The sequence below is a fragment of the Rhinolophus sinicus genome, linkage group LG02 (assembly GCF_036562045.2).
Source record: "Rhinolophus sinicus isolate RSC01 linkage group LG02, ASM3656204v1, whole genome shotgun sequence".
Classification (NCBI taxonomy): Eukaryota; Metazoa; Chordata; class Mammalia; order Chiroptera; family Rhinolophidae; genus Rhinolophus; species Rhinolophus sinicus.
The window spans coordinates 197059460-197086424 of NC_133752.1; the positions used below are offsets into that span (position 1 = coordinate 197059460).

The following is a 26965-nucleotide window of genomic DNA, read 5'->3' on the forward strand; positions in this document are numbered from 1 at the left end:
ATTAGAGAAATGGAAATGAAAACTACAAAATCCTATTTCTCACCTATCAGATTTGCAAATATCAAAACACCTGATGACACTCCAGCTAGAACAGGGTGTGGAGAAACAGGGACTTCCCAACTGGCAGCAGAAGGTAAACTGATAAAATCACTATGGAGACGCTGGGCAACAAAAAGCACAAATGCTTCTCCACACCTTTGACCCAGCAGCTCCACCCGAGGCCTCCCCCAAACTCACTCCCGCGTGTGTAAAATTATGTAATTGTTATAGCACTGTCTGCAAAGTACTGAAACGATCCCTTCAATAGGTAAGTAACTAAATTAACTAGAAATCCTTCATAGTCGAACGGGATGCTGCACAGGTATTTACACGAACTGAAGCTGCGTATCTGTAGCCACATGGAAAGATCTCTAGGATAAACGAAGTGAGGGAAAAAGTGAGGAGCAGAACAGTACGAGGGGTTTTTAATAGTAAAGTGAACACTTCAGAATGACCCGGAAGCTTGCGGGGTGGGCGGCTGCGAAGCACACAGCTGGCCGTAGGACCAGCAAATAATCCCAAACCCGGTGTCTGTTTCCCAATTTGTAAACCGGCGGTGGCAGTGGAATCGAGCTCTTGGGTCTGTTGGGAGTTTTCATTAGCGGATACTCAGGGCGCCGAGCAGGCACCCGGGCTGGCAAGTGCTGTTCATGTCACCGCTGGTGTCACCATGGCCCCTGGAGAGAGGCTACAGGGCAGAAAGGACAGTGGTTTTTTTCACTGTGACTTCTCATTCCCTTTGAATTTGGTGCCCTGGCCATGTTTACCTATTTAAAAAGTAACAAAAATATTTTTTAATAACAATGCAGTTACTTGGAAAAATGCTTATGATAGAAAGTTTTTTAAAAAGGACACCAAAGTGTGAATACATACTTGAATGAAGAAAATTGCTTTCAAAACAATGCCTAGCAAGACTGAAAGCAAATCAAAATGCCCGCAGTCGTTAGTGATGAGAGGGGCGGAATGACCACTTTTTCCTGCTTTTCAAATATTCTGTAGTGAGTTTATAAATACACTGTGCATGGAAGTAACACTCGGGCTTCCTGCGTGCCAGGCGCTGTGTTAAACACGCACCTGCCTGACCTCTCCGTTCCGCGAAAGCAGGTTGTATTTCCCCAAGAGGACACTAGCTGCCCCAGGTCGCACAGCTGGCTGGAGCTGGCACTTGACTGAACCCACCCATCCACACCTCCCTAAACCCAGAGCAAACATTTGCCCAGCGCTGGGGCTGGGACTGGGAGTGGACTCCAGCTGCTCCCTGTGCCCTGCAGCGTGGGGGTGGGGCGGCAGGCTGTACACGCAGCGCAGCCGGGAGGGGGCCGGGAGGGCAGGCTGTGTACCAGGAGCCCGCATGACAGATGCTGGACTGTTTGAGGCGAGTCCAAGGCAGCCCTTGGCCCATGGCCACCACCCACCCGGGCAGCCAGGGCTGAATGAACGGGCCTCTGTGGGCCCTCAATGGGCCTTTGAGCGCCTCGTGCCTCTCCGTGGCCCCCACTGGCAGCAGAGCCTCCCTGGGGCACACAGGACAAAGAAGCCCAGAGCTGCCCTGAGGAGGCACTTGGATGGAGAAGAGCTGGTCAGATGGGTCCCCACGTGAGCAACCCCACAGGCCTGGCTGGCCCTCTGCGCTCACCTAAGGGAAGTGTGGGGTTTCAGTGATGCAGCGGTCGGGTCAGGACAGCCCAGTTCGGGCCTGGTTCCCGGCCTTGTTCAGGAAGAGTTTCAGCTCCTTCGCCAGACTAGCCAGGCCCTCCAGGCACCCCTGAAGTCCGAGGGATGGCCCCCACCCTCCTCCCTGAGCAGACACCCTGTCCACCCTCACCAACCCCTCACCATCCCCTCTGCCTGAGGCACCTAGGGCCTGAGGCCACACCAGCTGGCCTCTGGGGGTAGCTCATCTGTCCCCTCCCCAGGGTCCATCCCCACCACCGCACCCCCACACCGGGCCTTCCCACCCCACTGCTACCTGTACTTAAGCACCAGTCTGCTTCCATTTCCGGGTGTCCCTCTGAGCTACTTACCCTCCTTTGATCTTCACCAAGGGCCTGTGAATTCAATTACTACCTTCATTTAACTGAGGAGGAAACAGGTTGGAGGCTGGAATCACCTGTCTGATGTCACGCTGCTAGTACGTGGCAGAGCCAGACCACAGCCCAGATCTGCCCCTGAGCTCGGAACTCTATGCCGTGGCCTTGTCACACTGGTTCCTAAGCACCGGAGAGTCCCTTCCCACCCTTGCCGACAGGGTGACGCGGGACCCAGCACAGCAGGGCCCACAACAGGGAGTCGGTGGATGTTAAACAAATAGGTGACTGTGACAAACCTCCAGTTCTCAGGTCATTCACAGCAGCTTTGAAACCCAGCCCACGCTGCCACGGGCAGTAACTCGCGATCCCTTCTTACACACATACGATGTTGGGAAACACAAGTGCTTTTACAGCCCTCAGACCACATCTGGGATCTCCTAATAACCCACTTCACAGCTAAGGGAACCGGAAGCCCTTGATCCAGGTGACTCAGATGCAAGCTGGGGCTGGAATCCAGGTGGGTTCAGTTGGCCACTGCGTGAGGCCTGCACTTCAGTGAGGAAGGAACCCGGGCCCTGACCTCGGGGCTGCTTTCACGAGGTGGGGCTTCTGCCAGAGCGGCCCGACCCGCAGATCCCAAAAGCAACTCCGGACTCTGCAAAACAGCAATGCCTGCAAAGCCCTGCAGCCCAGCGGCCACTGTCACACGATGTCCCACCTGGCTCCCCACCAACTGTTCCCTCACAGCTTCGATCCTGCCTAAACCAGTCACCAGGCAGAACAGTCACTCCCCGTTCAAATCCCTCCCACGAGCCTCATTGCTGTGGCCTTGCTCAAGCTCCTGACTCACTGCTTGGCTCTGACACATACAGGGGCCTCCAAGACGAGCTGCCACGCTCCTGGGTGAGCTCAGGCTTCCTCGGACACCCACACAAGGTGCCCCGTCCCAGACAGGAGCCGGGACCCAGCCACCCCACCTCCCCCACTGCCTGGGTCACTGACCAGTCAACATCCCAGCTCTTCCCGCCTCCACCCCAAAGTGCTACATGGCATGAGGCCTGTTGCAGGACCCCAGAAGCCGAGGCCGGCCCTGCAAGAGATGCTCACAGCCCAGCTGCTCCAAACAGCTCACTGATCAGTAGAAACACTAAAACCTAGAGGGACTCATTTCTTCACGCCTCACTCACGGAGCCAGACTCGGAGCTGGGAACCAGGCACCCATTGGCCCAACCCAGCCAGCAGCGAGTCCCGGCAAAAGCGGCCGTCTGGCTCTCTGCCGTGCCCCAGCACCTTGCTCCTGCCAGCTCTCGGGTTCAGCCCGACCTTTACCACGCACTTTGGATGTGCCAAGCTGCAAAGCTGACGACACACACAAACCGCAGATTCTGGCCCTCCAGGCCCTGGACAGACAGGAGCGTACACGTGTCCCCTGTCGCTCCACTTCCAATGTCATTCACATACTCTTTCTGGAAACTAAACACCCACACACACTCCAGGAGGCCCTTCTCCCATTTCCCCACACCTGGGGGCCATAGCTCCCGTGTTCAGCCCCAGCCGTCTGCCATGCAGCATCCTCCTCTGCCATGGCCCCCTTCACTCTTCTCCTAAGACCGCCTTCATTGGGAGAAGCAGAGGGCGGCTTTTTCCTCACACACTGGACCTGGGTGAAGCCACAGAAAGAAAAGGCACCAAGCGCCTCGCCTGGGAGACAGGGACAGGCCGCAGCCGCGCCTGCAGGGGACCTGGGTCCCAAACCCAGGCTTCCTGCGCTGGGAACCCGAACCAGTGCCTTAACCTCTGTGAGTCTCATCGCCTTCATGTGCCAATGGGGCACACCCCTTCGTCACAGGGTGGCTACAGGAGGACGCAATACCGGGCACACAAGAGGAGGAGGTGTCCACCGTCCTCGGCAGAGAAGGGCCTCGCTGGACTCAGGGCAGCTGAAGGCGACTTCGGCCTGCATCCTGCAGTGGCAGGCAGCTGGGCTCAGGCTGGCTCTTCGGGATTTGCTGCAGACAGGACAGCGGGACTCCCAGAACCAAAGAGCTGCAGGCGGGGGGTGGGGGGCTCCCCTCCTCCTGGGTCAGGTTCACAGTCTCAGGACCATGGTTGGCACCAGCTGCTGCAGACACATTGCGGATTCACCGAGCAGACATGCAGACAGAGCTGGGGGGCTGGGCAGGACTGAAACCTGCAGCCCCAAATGTGACACTGCAGCTCTGGGTGGGGGATGACAGGGCTAGTTCTGTATTTGGGGGGAGGGGAGATGATTCTTCCCATTTCTGTCTCTTCCTGTTTCATTTCTCTTGTCCCTGAACCAAAGCACGCAAGTGGCACTGACCTCGTACGGTGCAACTGGTCCTGCTTTCCATATGTGGCTTGGTTTTAGGCAATAAAGAGTGTGGACAAGTGAACGCGGGTCCCAGAAGCACAGGCTGAGAACAGTGGTCCAGGTCAAGCTTCATCTCCCATTTTATGTGAGAGGATGCTGAGCGGAGTGGGCAGGGCCACTCCCAAAGGGCCCTGGATTCACCCAGCACTGTCACCGGTCACAGGCAGCCTCTGTGACACTTGCTGATGCTCTAGGGCTGGGGGCCGACCTCTGCCCCAGGTGGAGGCAGAGCAGTAATCAGTCCTATTCTGCCAGGAGAGTGGAGGCCCAGAGAGCTGCAGTCGTTGCCCCAAAGCGGCACAGCATTTGGGGAAAATGCATTTCTGAGCCTTCCCTGCCCTCTTCCCCACTGTCTCTGCGCAGGGGGGCCCTCTGTGAGGAACGCCCCACTCCAAGGCCACCTCGCCCTCTTCACCCGACAGATACCTGTCCACCGATCCATCACCCACACTACCCTCCCCTCCAGCCCCTTCTCTGGGCCGCGCTCATGGTGCCACCTACCCTGAGTCGGCACAGGGGACGCAGAGCCAGTACAAACAGCCCTGGAGGGCAGCTGAGTAGTAAGGGAAAGGAAGTCACACACAGGAGGCTACACAGTGTCACAGGACTGGTGGCAGAAATCGGTGCAGGAGCTAACAAGAACAAAGGGAGGGGATGGCAAATTCCATCAAGGGGTCAGGAAAGGGCCACCGGGGGGCCTTGAGGTGATGCTCCCCCAACAGACAAGGCAAGGGGGGCAAATCCAGGCAGAGGGAGTGGCAAAATGTGGAGGACCCCCCAAAAAATAGTTACATGGCCAGGGCTTATTAGCTTGTCAGCAGGGCCAGGTGACAAAGGACCTTGACCTCTGACTTGCAGGCCTCGAGCTGTCTTTAAAGGTGTCGGCAGCAGAGTATGACACAGTCGGGAGTGGCAGCTGTGCGGGCACAGAGCACCAGGCCTGGTGACTGGCAGAGGCGGCACAGGTGGGCATGAGGGATGGCTCAGAGACAGGACAGAACTCGGCCACAGGTGGAGGAGGGGCGTGAGCACCTGCGGGTTAAGCACCTGGGAGCTGGAGAGAAGGTCGTGCAGCCGCAGGTGTGGGGCCGGACTGAGCCGCCGGCACCTGAGACATTCCGGGGGACACAGAGGTCCGAGGGCAGTCAGCCGGGGCCTGGGGACCCGGGGAGGAGAAGGGCTGGTCCGTGACGGCTGTGGGCCACCGCCTGCTGACCTGCCTCTGCCATCTCCCCAGAAGCTCTCAGCTCCTGGGGGCAGGCCCAGGCCCAGGTTAGCTCTGCACCCCCAGGACTCAGTAACTGACCTGCACTGAGGCAACGTGACCACACACCTACACGTGCACACCTGGCGGGGGCAGACGGGGCAGAGAAGGGGCTCAGTAGCAGCCGGGCTGTTGTGCTGCTGGAAAAGCGCCTGTGAAGCATCGTCTTGCAGAGCGAGAAGGCAGACGCCAGGCGCGCCGCACTCGAGGTCCGCCTGTCATTCTGACCCCCGGGGGCTCTCTGAACAGGGGGGACCCGCCCAGCATCCCACTCCACACAGCTGTGAGGACCCATGCAGACGTGGCAGGGTGAGCACTTGGTGAAAAGCGGGCTTTTCCCTAACTACCCAGGTAATACATGCTTTTCAGAAAGAGTGGTTTGTACTCTGCTTTTCTCACTTTCTCTGTCATAGAACTGTCCCAACTATAGTGTTTTTCAAGATTCAAACCACATCCAAAAGCAAAAATTTTTACATTAAACAGTAACAGAACCTCCATCTGCAAGACAAGAAATTAAAAATTAAGTCCCCCCACCTTACTTCACCCACAGACATTTCTTAAGCATTTACCAGTTATTCAAGGGCGGCAAAAAATCCATATTCTTTTAAAAACTCAGGCCAGCTGGCTGTTTGTCTTGTATCCTACCAGACACAAGAGTCCCTTTCTCAAAGGATGGGGTCTCTCCCAAACCGGGCTGATGCTTCTCTTGCCGGCCTGGACTGTGCCAAGGGTCCCCCCCTGAGCCGGCGGCTCCACCCAAGGAGCCCCGACCCCTGGTCCACAGGTCGGCCAGCAACACCCCAGCTCCCGTCTGTGGCCAGCTGGGCCCTGGCACGGCCGTCCTGGGGCTGCTCTCCTCTCCACACCGCCAGCCCTGTTCCTGCGCTCGGAAAATAAGGAAACCCAGCCCTGCGACTAATGGGCCTCTATGTCCTCACCTGTCTGCACAGGTGGGCTACAGGTGGGAGGGCCCCTCCCTTGTGCTCTGTCTGTCAGGGTCCTGTCTGAGCTTCCCCTACCTGTCTGTCCAGGGTTAGGCTGGCAGAATTCGGGATCCTTCTTGTCCATCCCAGCTCCCCCAGGACAGGCTGTGACCCAGAGGACATTGCGCTGCCAGAGCCAAAGCCAGGAGGCCGGGAACAAACCGGTTCACTGCAGACCCTGGGAGGAGGAGCTGCTCAGGCAGAAGCCGCCTCCGAGTCAGGTCTGCTCCTGCCCAGGAGAACCTGACCGAGCCCAGCGCTTTCTCCTCCACACGAGCCCCTGCTGCGAAGGGCCGGGCCCAGCTGCCCGCTGCACCCAGCGGGCCTTGGCACAGGCAGCCCATGCAGACCTGGGCCCAAGGCTGTTGTCTCCGAGGGTGAGAAGTGAAATGGGCAAAGCAGAATGGAAGGGCGGGGAAGCAGCTGCCAGATGCAGGGGGGACTGTGGGTGCAGACGGAGAGCTGGCCTGGCCTATGTCACTCAGCTCCAGGCCCCCGTCCCGGCCTGTGGGACACAGGGGCCCCTGCTTCCTGCAGCTCATCGCCACCTCCTGCTGCTCACCTTTCTTCCTGTTCTGTACCGACTGCTTCCACGGTTCTCCTTGAGTCTGGTAAACATCTGTCTGTCCCCCGCCACGTCCACCTACGGTCCCAGCCCTGTGCTTGGGGGTCAGACAGCAGCCTCTAAGAGACGGCCTCCCAGGTTCCTAAAGAAATCATCCAAACCCAGAAACCTTTGCACAAATAAAGAGCTTTGTTGTGAGTTATTTATAACAGTGCAAAACTGGATGCAAGCTAAGCTTCCCACAAGATGAGACCAATTCAGGAAATTACGGCACATCCACCGAACCATCGTGTAGTCATTTAAATAATGTTGCGAGTTTGAACACCATGAAAAATGTTTTAGGAATTTTAAGTAAGACAGCATGATTAAGAAACTTTATGTATAGAACATCAAGTATTCTTTAAAAAGGCTTAAAAACATTGGAAACCAAGACTTTGCAAAGTTGTGTGTCTCTGGGTGATTGGAACTATGAGTAATTTTTTTCCATTTCTTCTATTCTCCAGTTTCTATAATTGTGCGTGTAACATTTTTTAATTGGAAAACAACTGGGGATTTTGAGGCTGTTTTGTAACAAGTGGCTCATGGCTTAGCTGGTGCCATGAGCCTGCCCGGCTCAGTGAAGCAGGTATGTATAAGCAAGGGCAGTCAACGCTGACAGCAACCGGGGGCGGGAGGGGGCGGTGCCAACACAGCTGATTACCCTCTGGCCTTGCAGAGCCGTTGGTTCCTGCAGCTGTGACCCTCGATCTTTTTAAAGTGAGTCCAACATCCTCAGGTTTCTCTGAAAGGACGCAGAGTCCCAGAGTCCCTGCCTCGGAGAGAAGCAGCCCACTGGCAGCCTCCTGGCTGCTCCGGCCCCAGAGACGGATGAAGGCCGGAACCCACAGGCCTTAAAAATAGGCCCAGGAACCGAAAGAGTCTCCGCTACTCCTCCAAACGGTCACACTTCCTCCCCACCCCACTGGCCCAGAACTGGCTCTGCCTGCCTTAGGACAGGAGGGTCCAGTGTCCCAGAAACTGTCCCCCGTGACTGCAGAGCAGTGTGAGCTCTAAGCACGAATCCAACCGTAACCACACGTGCAGGCATTGGGCCACAGGTTGTGTCTTTTGTAGCAGCAGCTGCACGTAGGGTCAACCCTATGCCAGGGCCGCGCTGGGCCTATGCCTGCGTGTCTCATTTACTCCACGCTGCCCCATGAGGCTGTGCCTGTCACTTCCTATGTGATCCCATGACCCTACAGATTTTGTTGTCACAGCTTTACAGCTGAAGACACAGAGGCCCCGAAGGGTGACGTGTTTAGGCCCCACTCTCCCTTCCAGCACATCTCCAACTAAAACCCCCCAAACCTCCACTTACACCCAGCTACACGGCACCTGGCAGAACAAGGTCCAGGCCGAGGGTGCACGGCCCTTTTTCCAAATCACAGGGCGGGATCAGGTGCCTGGCGCATGCATTTTGGCACAGCGGAGACGCTCACGGGAAAGCTGTTTCCCTCTTCATTCCTCAGGCTTATTCCTGAACCCTGCAAAATGGCTACTTGCATCCAACAGGCCTCAGCTGGAACCCCATGGCCCCCCGTTCTGCCACCTCCCAGTGACCGTGGATGAGTCACTTTCCTCTCTGAAGCTTGGTTCTCTCATCTGCAACCCAGGTGATAACAGAGGCTACCTACAGGACGCACGGCTGCGGGTACAGCGCAGCTGGCACACAGCAGGTGTGCAGTGACCTCTGTGCTATGGCCTCTCTGGCACAGGCCATCCCACAAGTCAAACTCCTGTAAAGCTCCCTAAGGTCCGGCCAAGGAAGTGCCCAATTCTCAGCCGGGCATTGGGGCCCCCAACCACTGGGGTGGCCTCAGCGCCCACAGCTGCCCCTGCAAGCCCCATTAGCCTCTGCCCTCCCCCATCCAGGCAAGTCCTGCCCAGTTTCAGCCCCTCACAAAGGCCACGCACACCCCTCCCGTCAACCTCAGTGGTCCCTTCTCTGTGCCTCTAAAGGACACACACTCTCTCTCTCACGTCCACTTGACGCTTCCTCGGTCTACCTTGTGCCAGGCAGCTGTGCACACCTGTTACAGCTGGGCTACCAGCTGAGGACAGGTGTGGGTGGGCTTCACCTCTGCTAAGAGCTTGGGCTCACATTCTGGCACTGACTAGCCACGCGACAGGGCGCGTGTTCCTTTCCCTCCACAACAGCATTTCCTCGTCGGGACAAAGAGAAGAGTATAATAATACCTACCTGATGGGGTTATTTTGAGGATAAAAGGAAATAGTGAGCATAAAACACTCCTTTTGCCACACAGCATTCCAGACAGAGAGAGAATTCCCTAGGCCACCTAAACGGGGGTGGCAGCCCAGGTATAAACAGCTCTAAAAATGCTCACCCTTGCCAGGGCCCAAAGACAACCAGCATGACGTCGGCCCCTCCCCTCACAGCATCTATCCACGACTCATCCCAGGTCGGGGGCCAGGTCACGTGCAGGTGGCCTGACCCAATGTCAGTACGCGCTGCCCTGTTGAGAGGGAGCTGCCCGCACAGAACGCCCGGGCTGACATCCAGGAACCATGAGAAGGCCCACACCCCAGGAGAAGTGTCAGACTGTGTTATCCACCTTTGGTCCAGATGTCGGCATCGCACATCTGGGCATCGCACCATCTGGTTCTTCCCAGCTCAGATTCTGGGGCCCCACAGAAGCTACCTCAGCCAGCCAGCTTGGTTCATCTGCTACCTGGAATCACAGTTTCCTGTGCTCAAAACACCAAAATCCTGCTCAGGGCGGCCACAGCCCCGGCTGCTTCCAGCAGGGTTTTACTCCAGCTAAGTCACCTGTGCACCTGGCGGCTCTCCATGACTCAGCTGTGCCCTCCGACAAGGCAGGGATCAGGGCCAGTCTCCCCGCCTGGCACTGAGCAAGTGCTCAAAGAATGCTTCTACTGTAGAGGCCAGAGTACACAAGACTCCAGTCAGGTTTGAATCTCCAAGGTGCCTTTCATCATGACAGCCAAGCGACGATCCCTGCGTGAGGGGGCCAGTCGCTTTCTCCCATCTCAGACATACACTGTGACTCAGAAATGACAACAGCTTGTCCAGGATCAAGCGCCTCCACCAGCACCTCCCTTACACCTTCAAAACAACCTCAGAGGACATGGCAGTTCTGAGCAACCCAAGCTTTCGTTAAACCACAACAAAGTCTGGAAGATTTCAGTGAATTCCTAAATGTAACAGGTCGTCACAGCTGTAAAGTGGAGATGAGGGTGTCTCCTGACTCACTGGATGTAGACGAGCTTTGGGGCCGGCGTTCTGGGTACCCAGGCCGACCACCGGCTTCAAACCACTATTAAGCTTTCCCCTTGCTAAACATCCCATTGACCTCACCTGACAAAAGAGATGCAACGCGAGGTCCTCCTAAGAGGTTAGGATTCCATTCTCCTTGGCCATCCACACCCTTCATTTCCCCGTCCAGAAATTAATTCTCTCATCTGTTTGCTAAGTTTCCTGGGTGCCCACTGTGCATCAGGGCAGGGAGCAGACTGAGACTGGGCAACGCCCTGGAGGGGTCCCTAGCTACCTGGGGAGACAGCCACACAGACCATTCCGATGCCACAGGCAGCACGACAGGGAGTGGAGGAAGGGTCCTCAGGCAGAAGCACTGGGGCCGAGGTTTCAGGGGAGCCCTGTAGGTGTCTGCAAGGTCGGTGAGTAGGGGGTGGCTTTCCAGGGGGAGAAAACTGCAGGCCCAAACATGCAGGGCACCAGAGCACCATAGGGATGGAGTTCAGGGATGTATGGGGCAAGGGGGCGGTCAGACAGGGAGACCTGTGGCTCGGAGAGGAGAAAGAGTAATGCGTGACCACCAGGATCTGCCCTCAGCCTCCTACAGGGCCCTTCTCTGCAGATGCAGTGCAGTAGATACAGCAAGGCCTAGCTGGGCACATTTAGGGGGGAGGGGAAGGACGGGCAGGCTCTGGGGTCAGACCGACCAAGGGTCAATCCCAGCTGTGCCACAGCCTCACTGGCTGTCCCTGCGCCAGTCTCTTGCCTCTCTGAATCTCAGGGGCCTCATCAGTGAAATGGAGATAATATCCCACTGTCAAAGTGACAGAGCACACATAAGGCACCTGGCACATAGTAAGTGCTCAGTAAATGCCAGCTGCTAGAACTAAGTATTGTTGTTCTTGGGGATGGCCCTGCGGGTTCCTCGGAGCAGGGACTGTCTCACGGGGGGAGATGCTCAGAGGGCAGAAGGCAGGCGTGTGTGGACGGGAGTGGGGAGGGGCTGCCTGGAGCTGCTGAGCAAAGGGCTGAAGGGCCTGGAGCAGATGGTCCCTTCGAACCCTCCCATTTCAGACATTCTGTGCCAGGTGACAGGCGGGCCTGCCCGGCTGGCATGCAGCCTGGCACACAGTAGATGCTCAATGAATGCTTGCTGGATGAATTAATGCGGGTCCTTCTACTTCTGCTCAAAACTAAGTCGTGACCCTTTTCAGAAAACAAACCAGAGAAACCTATGTCCTCTTCCATCCCCACTTTGTACCCACCTGACCCTCACCCCCACCCAGCACAGGAGAAAAGCTTCACTCCCAGGGCAGACTGGGCTGGTACCTGCTCCCGAAGGGGAAGTGTCTCATGCTAAGCCTGCCTCCTACACAAAGGACGGGAATTTAGTTTCTCTCCTCATCCATCCTCCAGGGCGTGGCCTGCTGAGGGGCCTTGACCGCCTGGGGCTGCCCTGTTCCTGATGCCTTGTGACTTTATGGGGTCTGTGGGCTCTTTGGGACTCAGTTTCCCCAGTGGTGAATGAAGGAGGGACTGGTAGAATCTCCAAGGCTGACACTCCGTTCTCCACAATGCTGTGGTCTCAGAAAACCCCAGCCCTGACTGGGGATGAGGGTGGGGAGGGGGTGGCAGACAACGTGCTATGAAGTCATTCCCATATGAGGAAGGGAGGGGTCTTTGCATGGAGAAAATGGCAAACCAGACACTACAGGGGAGGGGGCTCCCCCTGCTCCAGTCCGGCAGGATCCATCAGTAGTGATTACCTCACACCTAGCCAAGCGGGAGACCCCACCCACACCTGCAGCCCCAGGCTCCTTCAAACAATAAGAGCCACCCCACCCCATCCCACCTCACGGGGCAGACCTATGAATTAGGGCCTCCTGAGAGCAGAATCACCCACAGAGGCAGCAGGCCCTGCTCCCTCTGGCAAGCGCGTGGGTTCAGGGGACCACCGCCCAACAGGTCCCCAGTTACAGCTAAGGGTCCAGCAGAAGCAGCGGGTGCTGACAGGTGTGGGAAGACAAAGCCTTCAGGAATCGGAAGACACGGCCCCTCGTCAGCTGGGGATGGTGGTCAGGGGACGACTACTGGGAGGTCTGCCCAGAGCCCGGGCGCCCTGGTTCTGCAGTGATGGGCTAAGGGGCTCCCCAAATCCAGCGCCCACACTCCCTGCAGCAGCACCGAGGCCCCAAGGCTTCCTGGAACGGAAGGGGCCTGGCAGAACCACAGAGAGGAAGGAGAAAGACGGAAAGAGGGAGACACGGAGTGACCCGGGAAAGAGAAAGAGATACAGGGACACGAGCGTGGGGGCCGCTCTTGGGACCAAAATCAGAGACGAGAGAGACACAGGAAAGACCCAGACGTGGGGACCAGAGGGCTCCTGGAGAAAAACACAACACGCAGGGAGCCCCCGAGACACGCACAGAGGCAGACACGCACAGAGACACAGACCCAGAGGCAAACGAGGAGACGGAGACACGCAGAGACACGCGCAGAGACAGACACAGAGAGACACGCACAGACAAGGAGACACGCAGACACGCAGAGGTGCGCACCCCCCGGCGCCGCTCCAGCCCCGCCACCCCGGCGTCGCCCCGCGTCCCACTCACCGAGGCCGCAGACCTCGCGGCGCAGGCTGAGGCGGCTGCGCTCCTCCGCTATGGCGCGCAGCATGTGCTGCAGCGAGCGCTCCTCGTCCTCCGCGCCGCCCGCAGGCTCGGGGGAGGCGGCGGCGGCGGGGAGGGCGGGCGGCCCAGTCCGGAGCCCCGCGGGCGCGGGCGCCGAGGCGCAGGCCCGGCCCGGCGGCCGCGCGGAGGCCATGCCGGGCCCCGGCTCATCGCCCGCGCCGCGCCCGCGGGGGCCCCCGGCGCGCCTCGCCGCCCCCGCCCCGGCGCCGCCCGCAGCGAGCACCAGTGAAGCCACAATCCGCCTTTGTGCGCGTCGCCGCCGCCACCCGCCGAGCCCAAGGGAAGCGAGCGCTCCTCCGCGCCGCCGTCGCCGCCCGCGCGCCTCCGGGCCGCTGTCGGCCCCGCCCGGCCCGTCAGGCCCCGCCCCCGGCCCGTCAGGCCCCGTCCCGACCACCTCTCCACTCACCTCCAGCTGCTCTGACCCGCCCCCAGTTCTCCAGGCCCCGCCCCTATCCGCCTCCCGCCCCGCCCCCTACCTACCAGGCTCCCCCGGCTTCTGCCTCCTCTGCCCAGAGTCCGCGCGGGCGGGTCCTGCAACTTCCCCCACCCCTACCCAACCTCCGGCCCGCGCTGGCCCCCCCCGCCCCCCAAGAGGCCCGCCTTCGCCGACCTCCGACGCCAACCACTCTTTTCCTCAAATGGTTTTTGGGATCCCTCCTCGACCCCCAGTCCACTGTCTCCTGGCGCTCCCTGGCCCCTCTACGCCTGTGGTCACTTTCTCCAGGCGCTAGCCCCAAGGCCCTCTCTCCGCCCCGAACCTTCTCGGGCATATTGGCCCCTCCCACCGCCTCTTCCGGACCCGTCCCCTACCCCCCACCCGCCTACAGCCACTCCGCACAAGGTTGCTTTGTCCCACACCCCCCTCGCTGTCACCCTCCTCTCCTCCATCAAGGTGCGATGGCCGGTTTTTGCTGGGAACTTAGAAGAACCCAGAAAGAGGTTACTCCCTCCCCAATATAGAGGTCTCATGGGGGACACGACGGCAAAGCCCTTGCCGCCCCCAGACTCCTTCGCCTGGCACAGTGCAGGTGTTGAGAAGGGCTCTGAGCCTGTTTCCTCAGCCGTCCATTAGGGGTGTCTCCACGAGTGCCGACTTAAGTATGAGGGGGTTGCGGGGTGTGGAGGTATATGGTCAGCTGGGCATGTGATCCTGATGAAGGCAGAGGTTGGTCCGTCATCCATGCGTGTGCTGGCCTCTGCTGACAGAGGAAGACCTAGAGAGCAACAGCCAGAGGCCTTCCCCAGACCTCACCCTGGTGGCCCACTTCCAAGGACAGGGTGGGATGGAGCTGGAGAGACAGTGCTGGGGTCCCAACGAGTAGCTAAATCTCTAACCTTATCCCCCTGCAGTCACACTAGCCCCCATTCCTGGGGCCCATCAAGGAAGGTCCTGCCTCCCTTCCCTGCTTCCCCCATCCTTATAAAACTTGCTTCCTCGTTTCCTTTGGATCCCAGTGTCACGTCCTCCAAGAGCCTTCCCTGCCGCTTTACCTGACATGCCGCCTTCGCTCCCTCTCTGGCCCCTTACCCTGCTGTGTTTTTCTTCACAGCACAGCACTTCGTACCTCCTCTCACATCACACTATGTTCGCTCTGTGTGGTTTGTTGCCTGGCTCCCCACCGAGGAAGGGGTGGTGTACTTTTCCTAATGCAGTCTGCTGTGTGCAATAACTGTCTTCTGCACAGCTGTGTTCCCGGTGCCTGACACATGGTGGATGCCCAATAAATAACTAAATGTGAGATGAATGAATGAAGAATGAATGAGAGACCTCATAGGGAAGCAAGAAAGTCTTCGTGGAAGGGGCAGTGAGGAGGCCTGGGAGTGGGAAATGGGAACAGCCCTGAAGAAGGAAATGGGTGGTCTGGATCCTGCTTCAGGCCTCACCTCTAGTTTTGTGCCCATGTGTGACCCCTCTGTGTCCCCAGTGCCAGGCTTGGGCTGGGAGTTAGGGGCTCTGTAAAAAAGTGTGGAATGAGGTGGGAATTAGCGAAGCAAATGATTGCTATGGATATATGTCTCTTCTCTGGGCCTGCGTCCCTGAGGGTTAAGGCCTCCAGTCTGGACAGCTGAGATTGGAGCTGGGAGAAATGGGAAATGAACAGGGCTGCACAAGGGCTCAGAGGCTGGCAAGTCCAATGGTCATATCCCACTCGTTTCCCAAAACTCACAACAAGCCTTGCCCGTTCCCACTGCCATCCGTTTGCTCATGCTGTCCCCCTTGCCTGAAATCATTTCTTCTCCACTACTGTGCTCACCGTCCAGGCCCACTTGCCCTGGGAGGCCTTCTGGTTAGGCTTCCTCAATGCGTTTGTGTTCTTACCTCGCTTCACAAACTCCCTTCCGGCACCCGACCTCACACCCACAGTTGCCTCCATAGATTCTGTGCCATGGGACTAGCATCGAATCAACACAGCCCGTATTTCCTTGCATCCAGCCCAGACAGGTACCAGAAAATATTTGTTGAATGAATCAATGGACATCGCTGGGGCTCTCTCCCTTTTATTTCAATAACACTCCAGATATCGTCCACATAGGCGATGTTTTAATGTCCACAAGTGTTAAGTTATATTTTGGACTTGAAGAGCACGGCTTCTGGGGCTGCAGGTCACGTTCCGTTTCTTGATCTGGGTGCTGATTACATGGGTGTGGTCAGTTTATAAAAATTAATCAAGATGTAACTTTGTGATGTATGCACTTTTCCATATACATTATAAATATTCAGAATAAAAAGTAGAATAAAAATAAAATTTTAAAATCCTTGAAAAAAATTCTGGTTTAGCCATATTTCCCATGATCATGAAAATGTTCTTTGAAAGACCAATGAGAAACTAAGTGTATGTCAGCAGACTAATGGCCCCCCACAGATGTCCACAGCCAAAGATGTCCACACCCTCATCCCTGTGAATATACTATGTCACCTTACACAGCAAAATGGATTTTGCTGAAGTGATTGGGATATAGAGTTTGAGATGGAGAAATTATCCTGGATTATCCACGTGGGCCCAATCTAACCACATAAATTCCTAAACTTGGAGGTGATTTCCTGACTGTGGTCAGAAAGAGATGTGATGACAGAAGAAAGGTCATAGAGATGCAGTGTCGCTGGCCTGAAAGATTGAGGATGGGACCACAAGTCGGCTTCTAGAAGCAGGAGAAGGCAAGGAAACAGATGCTTCCTACATCCTCCAGGAGGAACCAGACCTGACCACACCCTTTTTTAGCTCAATGAGACCCCAGTTGTGCTTCTACTCTATAGAACTGTAATATAATACATTTGTGTTGTTTCAAGACACTTATTTGGTTAGTTATTACAACAGCGGTAGAAAACCAATACAAGGAACAGCCCCAAGATGCAGGGAATCACTGAATTTCTCTCTACTCAAGCACTTCTTTCCCCAAGGTTTGTTTTGCAAACAATACTAGAGCAATAATAAAGCAAAGTTTAGCAAAAAGCAAGATCAACCACAAGCCAACTGCTGTAAGAGGCCAGTTGCTTCATTTTCAGTATGGTATGCCCTAAATACGAATCTCCAGTCAATGATTGTGACAGTGGTGTTGATGGGTCACGTTTTTTATCTGTAAATGTTTGGGACAGATCTTATTCTAAGAGCCAGTCAGTGTTAAGAACAAATGCCCCCAGAGAACTCTTCTCCCGTTTTTTAAGTGGCTGAAAGGCCCAGGGACTTGGTAGAGAAGGGCTCGTTCAGCTGAGAGCCCCTGGCAGCCAACCTTCGCTTATCCGGGCCTCCCTTTACTGTTGCACATTGGAAAGTGGGGCTGGATGACCACTGAGGTCCCTCCTGGCCTTCGTTCAGTAGGTCTATAGTTGGGCTCCAACTATTTATCTTTTCTCCCTGGTCCCCTAGAAGAAGACAGTTAATTCCTCCAGGGTAGGTCAGCTATAAACAAGCCCACCCTGGGGCCATAAGCATGTGTTCCCAGGGGCAGGTTCAAAGGCTCTTCCTCTCTCCCCTGATAATCCGTTAATATACTTTTCCTTCCACGTCATGTGAGTGTTTTAACAGCTTCCCGCCTGACTTCTCCCTCCTTATGACTCATGGTTCCCCTTTGCTGGGAGTCCTTGCTCCTCAGCCTCATTTTCATCTGGAAAATTAAATACAACCACCCCCTGATCTAGATTGCAACAGCTCCTCCAATACTGGTGTTTTTCTCACCTGGTACCAAAGTGGGGGAACTACCTGAAAAGGTCTAACCGCCTCCCTTCTCCCCTCCTCCAGCCCCTTTTCCACCATCCCGCTTCCAGATATTTTCTCATCTTCAGCTGTTGTCAGAAATTCCAGCTCTAGCACGCCACTCTTTTTTTTTTGTTTTTGTTTGTTTGTTTGTTTAAAGATTTTATTGGGGAAGGGGAACAGGACTTTATTGGGGAACAATGGTCAAATTGTTGTCCTTTCAATCTTAGTTGTGGAGGGTTCTGGTTCAGCTTCAAGTTGTTGTTCTTTCAGTCTTAGTTGTGGAGGGCACAGCTCAGCTCCAGGTCCAGTTGCCGTTGCTAGTTGCAGGGGGCACAGCCCACCATCCCTTGAGGGACTCGAGTAGTCGAACCGGCAACCTTGTGGTTGAGAGGATGCACTCCAACCAACTGAGCCATCCGGAGGCAGCTCAGCTCAAGGTGCTGTGTTCAACCTTAGTTGCAGGGGGTAGAGCCCACCATCCCTTGAGGAACTCGAGGAGTTGAACTGGTAACCTTGTGGTTGAGAGCCCACTGGCCCATGTGGGAATCGAACCGGCAACCCTCGGAGTCAGGAGCATGGAGCTCTAACCGCCTGAGCCACCGGGCCGGCCCACACCACTCTTTTTTAATAGATCCCTGCTAAACATTTCCCTGGAGGGGGTAACCTTCAAATTATGGTCAGGCACCGGCACCTTGGTGAGAATAAAGGATTCAGAGGAGATTCTGAAAGAGGAAGTACCTGATGAGGTTGGGGGTTGGGGAGATACATTTCTTGAGGAACTGCCTTATGCCAGAAACGTCACAAGTGTGGACAAGTGTAATCCTGAACTCTGGGAGGCAAACACTGCTGTCTTCATGTGTAGGTAAGACAGCCCAGAGAGGCTGAGTAATGCTCAAAAATCACACAGCAGGTAAGAACCCTCCTGTAGCCAGGAAGGAAGAGATACCAATGCACATTCCAACTGGCATTAACTCATCTCTTTTCTGGTTTCAGGAGGGAAGAACCAGTGAAGAATGGACACAGGGTGATAAGTTTTGCAAAGAGAAGACCCACTTCATGGAACTGCAAGGCAGTGGGTGCGTGCCAGGAAATAAAATTGCAGGGTACCCGAGGATGGCGAGGGGTGGGGGGCATGCTAAATGTGGGCAGGGAAGACATTTGATCCTCAGGAAGCCTGGAACCAACACCCTTTGAACATGGGCAAGGCCCTTCTGCTCCAGAGCCCTGAGCCTCCCATCTGTCACTGAGGAGGCTGAACTAGCTGTCCCCTCAGGCCTTTCCAACTGTGGAAGGGCAGGCAGGATAAGCCAGGGCAGGGCTAGAGAGCCTGCCCTCCTTTTCCTGGCTCCCCGGGCCCCTGCTCCGAGTGGTCCTGCCTGGGAGTCGTTTCCCTGGTTCATGAACACACGGCCTTCACCACCTCCGGGAAACGGAAATTGTGTTAACAACCAACATGTGTACTCCTGCAAAGCACGAAAATAAAAGAGAGACATTAAAATGAATAGATGATTCATTAAATGCCAACAAGATGTACCATCGTGTCACCTTTATTTTTGACTTGACATTTATAAAAATTCTACTACGTTTGAGATGTCTTTGTGGGTTATATTTTTTCATGCAGCAAGAATTTTGAGAATTCTGGGTAGTTGATAAGAAATCAGAAATTACAAGTTACTGGTATTTTATCTTATTTAGCAAACACGTATGCAGAACTTACTACGTGCCGGGCACTGTTTTATGACTTGACAAATGCCGACGTTGAACTCTGTGACTTAGGGACATCATTATCCATCTTTTGCAGATAAGCCAGAGGCACACAGAGGTTAGGTATCTTCTCCAAGGTCATCAGAGGCAGAGTCATGTAGCCAAGTGATGCAAGAACAAAATTATAAAAATCCGTTCTGAATTTTTTTTGGAAAACAATTACATTTATCAAGGGTACATTCATGTTTGAGATGATGTGGGCATAACCTCTCAAAGCAAGAATGACTCAGGCCAGCAAACGCCTGGAGATGGCCCCGTCCTCTCAGCCCCCAGCATGGGGCCTGCATATAGAAGGCAAACATTGAATAAAAGAAAGAAAATTAACAACTCATTGTCCACTTGAGGGGTTGGGGGAATGAAGACAGCAGGTCTTAAACACCCAACTTGGTGCCAAGTTCATTGTATCCAGCTTACTGAACCCTCACATGAGCTTCAGCATTGTTCCATTATTATCCCAATTTTACAGATGCCAAAACTGAGGCTCAGAGACGCCAGTGGCTTACTCGAGGGCACACAGCCAGGGTGCAGTGTAGCTGGGATACGTGCCCATGAGCCTTGAGAAGAAGGCGGTGTTCGTGTTTGTATATTTTGGTCTCACTTCAGTCATATTGATATATTTATCTAGCACTTACTTTGTGACGGGTCATTGACAAAAGTTGAGGTAGCAACAGCTGCTTACACCCACTGCTGTACTTTTCTGATGGAGGTGTTGGGAGCAGTGGTGCATCCTGGGAGCGGCAGGTGAGGGGCTAGATTAGAGAAAAAATTTTGGCGTGTTTTGAGGCCCACCCCTATAGAGACCCTCAACCCTTGAGAGTCACAGCTAGATGATGCTTAGGGTGCTTCAAAAGCGAGACTGAGATGGGAGTGTAAGTTTCCTGTGCATGCCATAACAAATGACCGTAAACTGGGTGGCTTACAATGACAGAAATGGTTCAGAAATCAAAGTGTCCGCAGGGCTGAGCTCCCTCCAAGGCTCTAGGGGAAGGTCCTTGCTTGCCTCTTCTAGCTTCTCATGGATCCAGGCGTCCTTGTGTTGCAAGCACCTGTAAGGGCAGTCGCCACATTTCAGTCTCTTCCTGAAAGTCAAGGGACATTAACCCCTCGGCAGGGCCCTACGTCCCTGCATGGTACTCGTGACGCGAGTGCGGAACAAAGTCCTGACACACAGGTTCAGATAGAGTGAGTAACACAGCTTTATTTGGGAGACAATGTCCCTCCAGAGGCCAATGCTCTGGTAAGCACAGAAGGTTATACAGAATAGAATTGAATTTAATAACGAACCAAGTCCCAGAGTCGATCGAGGTGGAGAAGGTCCCTGGTCCAGGAGAGATGACTTGGCCCATGACATGTCCGAGACAGCTGCTCAAGGGAAGAACTTCGGAGAGTCCCAGAGTATTGTGGCTTGCACCTTGCAGAGGGTCTTAGCCAGACCGCCCAGTTGGACCACTCACAGCATTGCTCTGGAGTTCTGCTTTTATCCTCTTTTCCTTGGACTTGTTTACCTCTGAGGTGATAACCAGAAGGTGTTTGCCAGGAGTTGTTTACCTCTTAGGTGATAACCAGAAGTGGTTTGCCAGGAGTTGTTCACTTCTTAGGTGATAAGCAGAAGCTGTTTGCCAGGAGTTGTTACCTCTGAGGTGATAACCAGAAGTTGTTTTGGTGAACGTGTTTATCACTCAATTTTGTTATGCTCAGTTTCACACAAAAGCATGTTTTTCACTTCACTCTTGTTAGTCTCACACATGTGTGGGCATATTCCTAGCTCGCATCCCTACTAGTAAACAACTTGTTTAGCAAACCTCAACCCAATATATATAGTGCATTTTATATGCTCTACACACTTTGGCTTGGGGCTGCATCATTCTAGTCTCTGCTTCCATCGTCACATGGCCTGTAGTCCCTTTGGTGTCTCTGTGGCCCAAATCTCTCTCTTTTGCAAGTGAAGCATTCATTCCATCCTCTTCTTATTAGGAACCTGGAATTTTTCTCAGGGGCCTATCCATTTCAGTCCATGTGCAGTGAGCACTTGAGCCAGGCCTGGCCCATCAGAGCAAAGCCACAGTGATTGGTCCAGGGCTGGTCCAATCAGAGCCAACCCTGAGACTCTGGTAGTCTCTGCAGGGGGCTGCTATGAGGACAGCTGCTGGCAGCTACCTTAGTAGCAGGAGGGGCAGACTAGCCCAGAATAGAGCCCACACAGAGGAGAGCAGGGCCCAGAGATGGAAAGTGAAGCCTAGTCTTGGTTTCTGCCCAATTCCAGAAGCTAAAACTCCCTTTCCTGCTGAAGCCAGCTGAGAGGGGATTCTGCCCCTTGCTCGTCAGTGGATCGTGATGGAAACAAAGGTCCATCATGAGCCCTCACTTAACACTTAACCAAAGGTTGAATTTCTATGGCACATTGGCTGTCAGGGCCCTCCTTACCAGAGATGAAAGTGAGACACGGGCAGTAGAGGGTGAGCACTTGGCAGGAGGCCTCTGGTTTAGCCTGCTCATTGTACAGATGGGGGACGGAGGCCCAGAGAGGTGAGACCTGCCTGAGGTCACACATGCAGTGTGACCCTCTGACCCTAGAATGCCCTCTGACCCTCAGACTCAGCTCAGACCTTCCACACTGGGTGTCCATGAACATTGTCTTCCTGCTTAAGCCCAATCTGTCCTCCCCCGTAGTGACCTTGTGGATCCTGCCTCCACTGCTCACTGATATTCTCGTCCTTCCTGGCAATGCTGTTCCTCTCACCAAGTGCATCGATTCATGCGTCGTCATGGGACAGAGCTCCAACCCGCATCTTGGGATCTGTAGGTAACACTTAGGACATCTGTGGGCTTGGGTGGGGAAAAGTCCTCAGCTTCCCCATTTCTAAGAGGGAGGTAGGAATGATGCTTTCTAGGCCATAATACAAGGTGTGATGAAACAATATGGTGAATGTTTAAATAAAAACAAAATTTATTACAGTAAAGGACACATTGCCATTAATCCCCTTCAAAATGCTCCCTCTCACTTCAAACACACTTATCCCATTGTTCTTGCCACTTTCTGAAGCAGCTCTGGAAGTCCTCTTTCATGAGTGTCTTTAGTTGCGCTGTCGTGGCTGCCTCAGTGTCCTGAATCATTTTGACTTTGGGGAAGAGCCAGAAGTCGCACGGTGCCAGATCCAGTGAATAAGGTGGATGAGGACACACCGTAATGTTTTTATTTGACAGAAATTGCCATACCAGAAGCGATGTGTGACACAGAGCATTGTCATGATGGAGGATGAAGTAAAGACACTCAGAAAAGAGGACTTCGAGAACTGCTTCAGAAAGTGGCAAGAATGATGGGATAAGTGTGGTCAAAGTGAGAGGGAGTATTTTGAGGGGAGATTAATGGCAATGTGTCTTTTACTGTAATATTTTTTTTTATTTAAACATTCATTGAATCTTTTGATCACACCTAATAGTCCAGGATTCCTTGAGGATACCCCTTCCCCTTTCCGCCTCTTCCTCCCCAGAGCTGCTAATGACCGATACCAGTTAGGAAACACGACTCCTTGAAGACTCTGCAGCCAGGTTCCTTCCTGTGACCCAGAAATGGCCCAGAGCTCTTTGCTGTTGTGGTTCAACCAAATCCACTCTGGCGGGAAGCTTGAGAGCCCAGAAATTTCAGAGACAAAGGAATCTTCTACCTCTGGCTCCTCACTGTTCTTGTGCACTGAGCAAATAAAACAAATGGATTCTGTTTCCCTTTGGGTTTTGATCTCCAGGAAGGGCCAGAGGTGGGAGGACCTGGGGGGAGCTGATGGGGTGGCCAGGGAGAGAGAGGAGACCCAAAGTGGGGGGATGGAGAGGAAGGGACAGACGCCTGCTCCCCTGGCCACTGCATGGCTTCCCAGCTGGGCTTCCTGCTTCCACTTCCCAGCAGCCCGGAAGTGCCTTCTAATAGTGAGGGCTCCCTTCTCACACAGAGAAGGAACCCAAGTCTGCCCTGGGAATGCAAGGCCCTGCACCCCCACCTTCCACCCTGCCCCTTGCTGACCTCATTGCCTATCACTCTGCCCCCCTCATCTCTACAGACCCCTCGATGTTCCCTCTGCCTGGACCGCTCTTCCCACCTCCTCACACTTCCCTCTGTCCCTTCTTCAAGTGTCCCTCCCTGACCACCTGTGCAAAAGTACCCCGTCCGCCATGACTCTCCCCGCTCACCTGCCCCAGCCTCCTGCCTAGCACTCATGTCCTCTAACCCAAGAGGTCTTCCTTGGGTTACTGACTGTGTCCCCACTAAAATGTGGCCTCTGTGGTCACAAGGCTTCTGTCCTGTCCACTGCCTCATCTTAGTGTCCAGTCTGGCACACGGGAGGTGCTCATTATTCTTTGTTGCATAACTTGAACAGAGAAGGGGCACTGTGTCTGCCTGGGGACAGGAGGGGAGTGGAGACTCAAGAATGCTGAGCACTGGGACGCGGTGGCAGCCTCCACCGGCCATGCATTTGCTGTTCTTGACACCTCTCCTCCAAATCTCCCAACCTTCATACCCCCCGTGTTGTCCCCATCTGCCTTGGAGGGCCTGGGTCCGAGAGGCGGGCCCAGATGAGACCGCAGTATGACTTTCCTGGGCTCTTGGCACTTTTGCCTTTGTGGGACCCTTCCTCCATAAATAAATAATAATAATAATAAATTAAAACTACTTTGTAAAGACAAATATATCAGTATTCATGCTAAGACATTTTCTTCTATGTAAAAGTCCATTCTCTTCTGATTCTGATAGAATTTGGGTAAGTCAGCCGTGGGGTGGGCGCGGTCCCACATTCCCAGCACCGCCCCCACTCCGCCCCATCCCTGTCCTGACCGACCGCAGAGATGCCACCAGGGGGCGCCTGACACCAGCGCGTCGCCCCAATGGGCAAAGGTTCTGAGCGCCAGGGAGACACAGCGCTCTTCCCCCCGCAGGGCCCTACGCTGGGGGCTCCGGCCCACCCCCTGCGGTCTCCGCAGCGCCAACAACCTACTCTATGGCCCTCCTGGCCGCTCTTCCGCCAACAAGTCCCGCTGAGCTACCACGGCTTCCAGGAAACCTTCCTGGGCCTCAGGCTGGGCCGGGCATCTTCCTTGGGCTCCCACAGCTTGCTGGGGCCCTGTCACAATGTCAGTCACTGTTTCCTTCTCCAGGACAGTGCACAGTGAGTCTGCGGGCTGGGATGGGCCTGGGTCACCCAGGACCCCAGAATGGCCACTGGGGAAGTGGTTTTCAGGTGAATGAATCTGGAAGCTGGGAGCCCCACGCAACTTTCCTGGGTCATTGGTGGACGTCTTGTCCCCTCCACCCTCTTGCTTAGGGCCTAAGTGGCCACAAAGGCTCAGTAACCAGGCTCCCTGGCTCCCACCAGCATCCCATCCCCATCACCTTTGCATAACATCTTTGTAATAACTTCTGAGGACCCTGTCCTGCCAGCCTGCGTGCTGACCTTGAGCTTTCCAGCCCTCTGTCCCCAGGTCTTTGCAGTAGCTGGTCCCCCTGCCAGGAACACCCTTCCCACTGCCCAGCCTCCTCCTGCTGCCTCCTGTCTAAGGGGAGTGTTCAGCTGGGGTGGGGTGGGGGTCGTTTGTGAGACACACTGTCAATTTGTGAGCAATAATAAAGTACTCAGATGTTGGAAATTACTTTCTTACAATTAATAAATTAGAGAAGGAACCCTGTTATCCTTGTAATTATGGGTTTCCCGCATATGTTTGGACCTTGCAGGAGGGGCTGGCCCTGCAGAGGTAGTGTGTCTGGCAGGCAAGGTGGTTTGGGAAAGTCTGGATTTGAACATTCTAGAACACTCAGCCTCTCAGTCCCCAGGGGCCACTGCTGGCCTCAGGCTCACACATGCGCCACGTAGGTGTTCATGGCACAGACTGAAGCGATTCTGCCGGGGTTCAAATCCCTACTCCGGCTCTGGCTGGTTGAGTGACCTTAGTTAGGTAAGCTACTGAACTTCTCTCTGCCTCAGTGTCTTCATTTGTAAAACGGAATGGTGATATCAGAGCTATCCCCTCCCCCCCATTCTCAGGGAGATTAAGGAGCACAGAGGAAGTGCTCAGAGGATTAGTAATAACTGAGTCAGCCAGGTCCTTGACCTTGGACTGCCAGCCTCCAGAACTGTGAGAAAACAAATGCCTGTTGTTTAAGCCGCCCAGTCTATGGTATGTTGTGATGGCGGCCTGAGCTGGCTAAGGCACAGAGCAGCTAGAGGCAGAGCTGGGGCTGGACCACAGGGCCCCAAATGCCAGGCCAGGGTTTCCTTGTTCCATTGTCGTTGCTGTTTAGAATGACGGCTTTTGCCTCCTCCTCTGTTTCCTCCTGCTGCGGGCTTGGGACTGGGAGAAAGGGCCCATGCAATCTCCTTCACCCCTTCCAGATTTGAAGCCCAGGTCCTGCTCTTGCCGGCCCCCCAGCTTTCCCGAGGGAAGTCCTCACCTATAAAAACAGGACAGTGGGACCCACTTCCCCAGGGGACCCAAGGGTCAGCCACTCACGTCATCACTATCCAAATCGCTGTGTGCCACGCTCGGCTCCTGGAACACCAAGACTGTCCTCGGGGAGATTACATCCTAGACGGGGCACAGACATCAAGCCTCAGACAACCCCCCAACAGGATGGTCCTGGAAAGCTCTAGCCGTACCCGGCACACAGGAAGTCCTCATCCTGCTGAGATGCCCTCCTTGGTCCTTTCTCTGGGGTGACTGTGGCTCTGAGATTTGGTGTTTCTGGGCTGGGTCAACTGCCCATTTCCCCAGGATTCAGCCAGTGGAGGACCTGGTTGGAAATTGGAGGGTGGAGGAGAGCTGTTTGCTTCCCTACTTCTTTGCTGGGTGCGTCTGGCTCCTCTGGAGGCCACCTGCAGGCCTTGGATGTCCTGCTTCCTGCTGACTGTCTCCTTGCCCCACAGACCTGGGGTGGAAGTGAGGTGTAGCCATGCCTGCCAGGGGATGCCCCGCCTCCCACCCCACTGGTTTCCTAAGGCTGCAGCAGTGCCCAGTTACCCCTTCTGATGTGCACCCATTTCTTGCCTGCACTACACTGCGTCCCTCAAAGCCCAGCTAAGTGGCCGCTTTCCTGGAGCAGCTCTCCTGCCCACCTGGACGGAGTCCAAGCCCCAGCTCCACGCTCCCTGAGCCTCTTCTTAGCCTGTTGTGGTTGTATTTGGCATAGTTCTGTGAGCTTATTTGACGAACAGTCAGTCCCTCCTTTTCCTAATAATAAAGCACCGTGAGGGTAGAATAGTTGTATTCCCAGCACACAGTACACAGTAGTAGGCACTTAATAAAACACTGGTCAAATGCATATTCATTTGAAGGAAGGAATTAATGAGGAGTTTTATTCCACGAGCAGCCATTCTCATAGTCTGTCCTGCTTTGTTCCGCCTCTTATCCTGGCCCCCGTCTTAACCAATATGTGGAATTCCGGCGTGATCCCCCACAGACAGTCACCCTGACCTGTAGAACAGCACTGTCACTGTCTGGTAGAACCTTCTGTAGAGATGGAATTTTCTAGTCAGCGCCATGCTGTCCAGTGTGGCAACCGCTGGCTACTGAGCCCTTGAAAGGTGACAAGTGCACTTGAAATGTGGTGAGTGCCCTTGAAATGTGGGCACTTGAGGAGCTGAATTTTTTTTTTTTTTTTTAGATTTTACTGGGGAAGGGGAACAGTGTGCATTTGCAGGACTTTATTGGGGAACAGTGTGTTTTTCCCAGGATCCATCAGCTCCAAGTCCAGTCACCGTTTTCAATCTAGTTGCCGGGGGCACAG

The 26965-nt window shown here is 54.7% G+C and overlaps 2 protein-coding genes and 1 long non-coding RNA gene across 4 annotated transcripts in view; all 3 read right to left on the reverse strand.

Moving 5' to 3' along the window:
* KIAA0930 (KIAA0930 ortholog) overlaps positions 1–13533 on the reverse strand; it is a 36135-nt gene extending 22602 nt beyond the window's left edge. The window contains exon 1 of one of the 2 annotated variants that reach the window (XM_074326539.1): positions 13160–13533. In XM_074326539.1, the coding sequence (XP_074182640.1) occupies positions 13160–13370 (211 nt within the window). In that variant the 5' untranslated portion in view covers positions 13371–13533. Of the gene's footprint in view, positions 1–6744; positions 6809–13159 lie in introns of those variants that run through there. The other variant, XM_074326541.1, reaches the window with a different exon arrangement.
* Positions 438–1979, reverse strand: LOC109451197 (uncharacterized). Its single transcript, XR_012494172.1, has 2 exons — positions 1676–1979; positions 438–806 (listed from the first exon to the last, which is right to left on the reverse strand). It is a non-coding gene; the product is annotated as an uncharacterized LOC109451197 (long non-coding RNA).
* LOC141568845 (uncharacterized) lies at positions 1980–6279 on the reverse strand. Its single transcript, XM_074319680.1, has 5 exons — positions 6265–6279; positions 5307–5940; positions 4963–5093; positions 4411–4504; positions 1980–4191 (listed from the first exon to the last, which is right to left on the reverse strand). The coding sequence occupies exons 1-5, from the start codon at positions 6277–6279 to the stop codon at positions 4001–4003; spliced, it is 1065 nt and encodes a 354-aa protein (XP_074175781.1). The 3' UTR covers positions 1980–4000.
* Positions 13534–26965: the final 13432 nt, after the last annotated feature.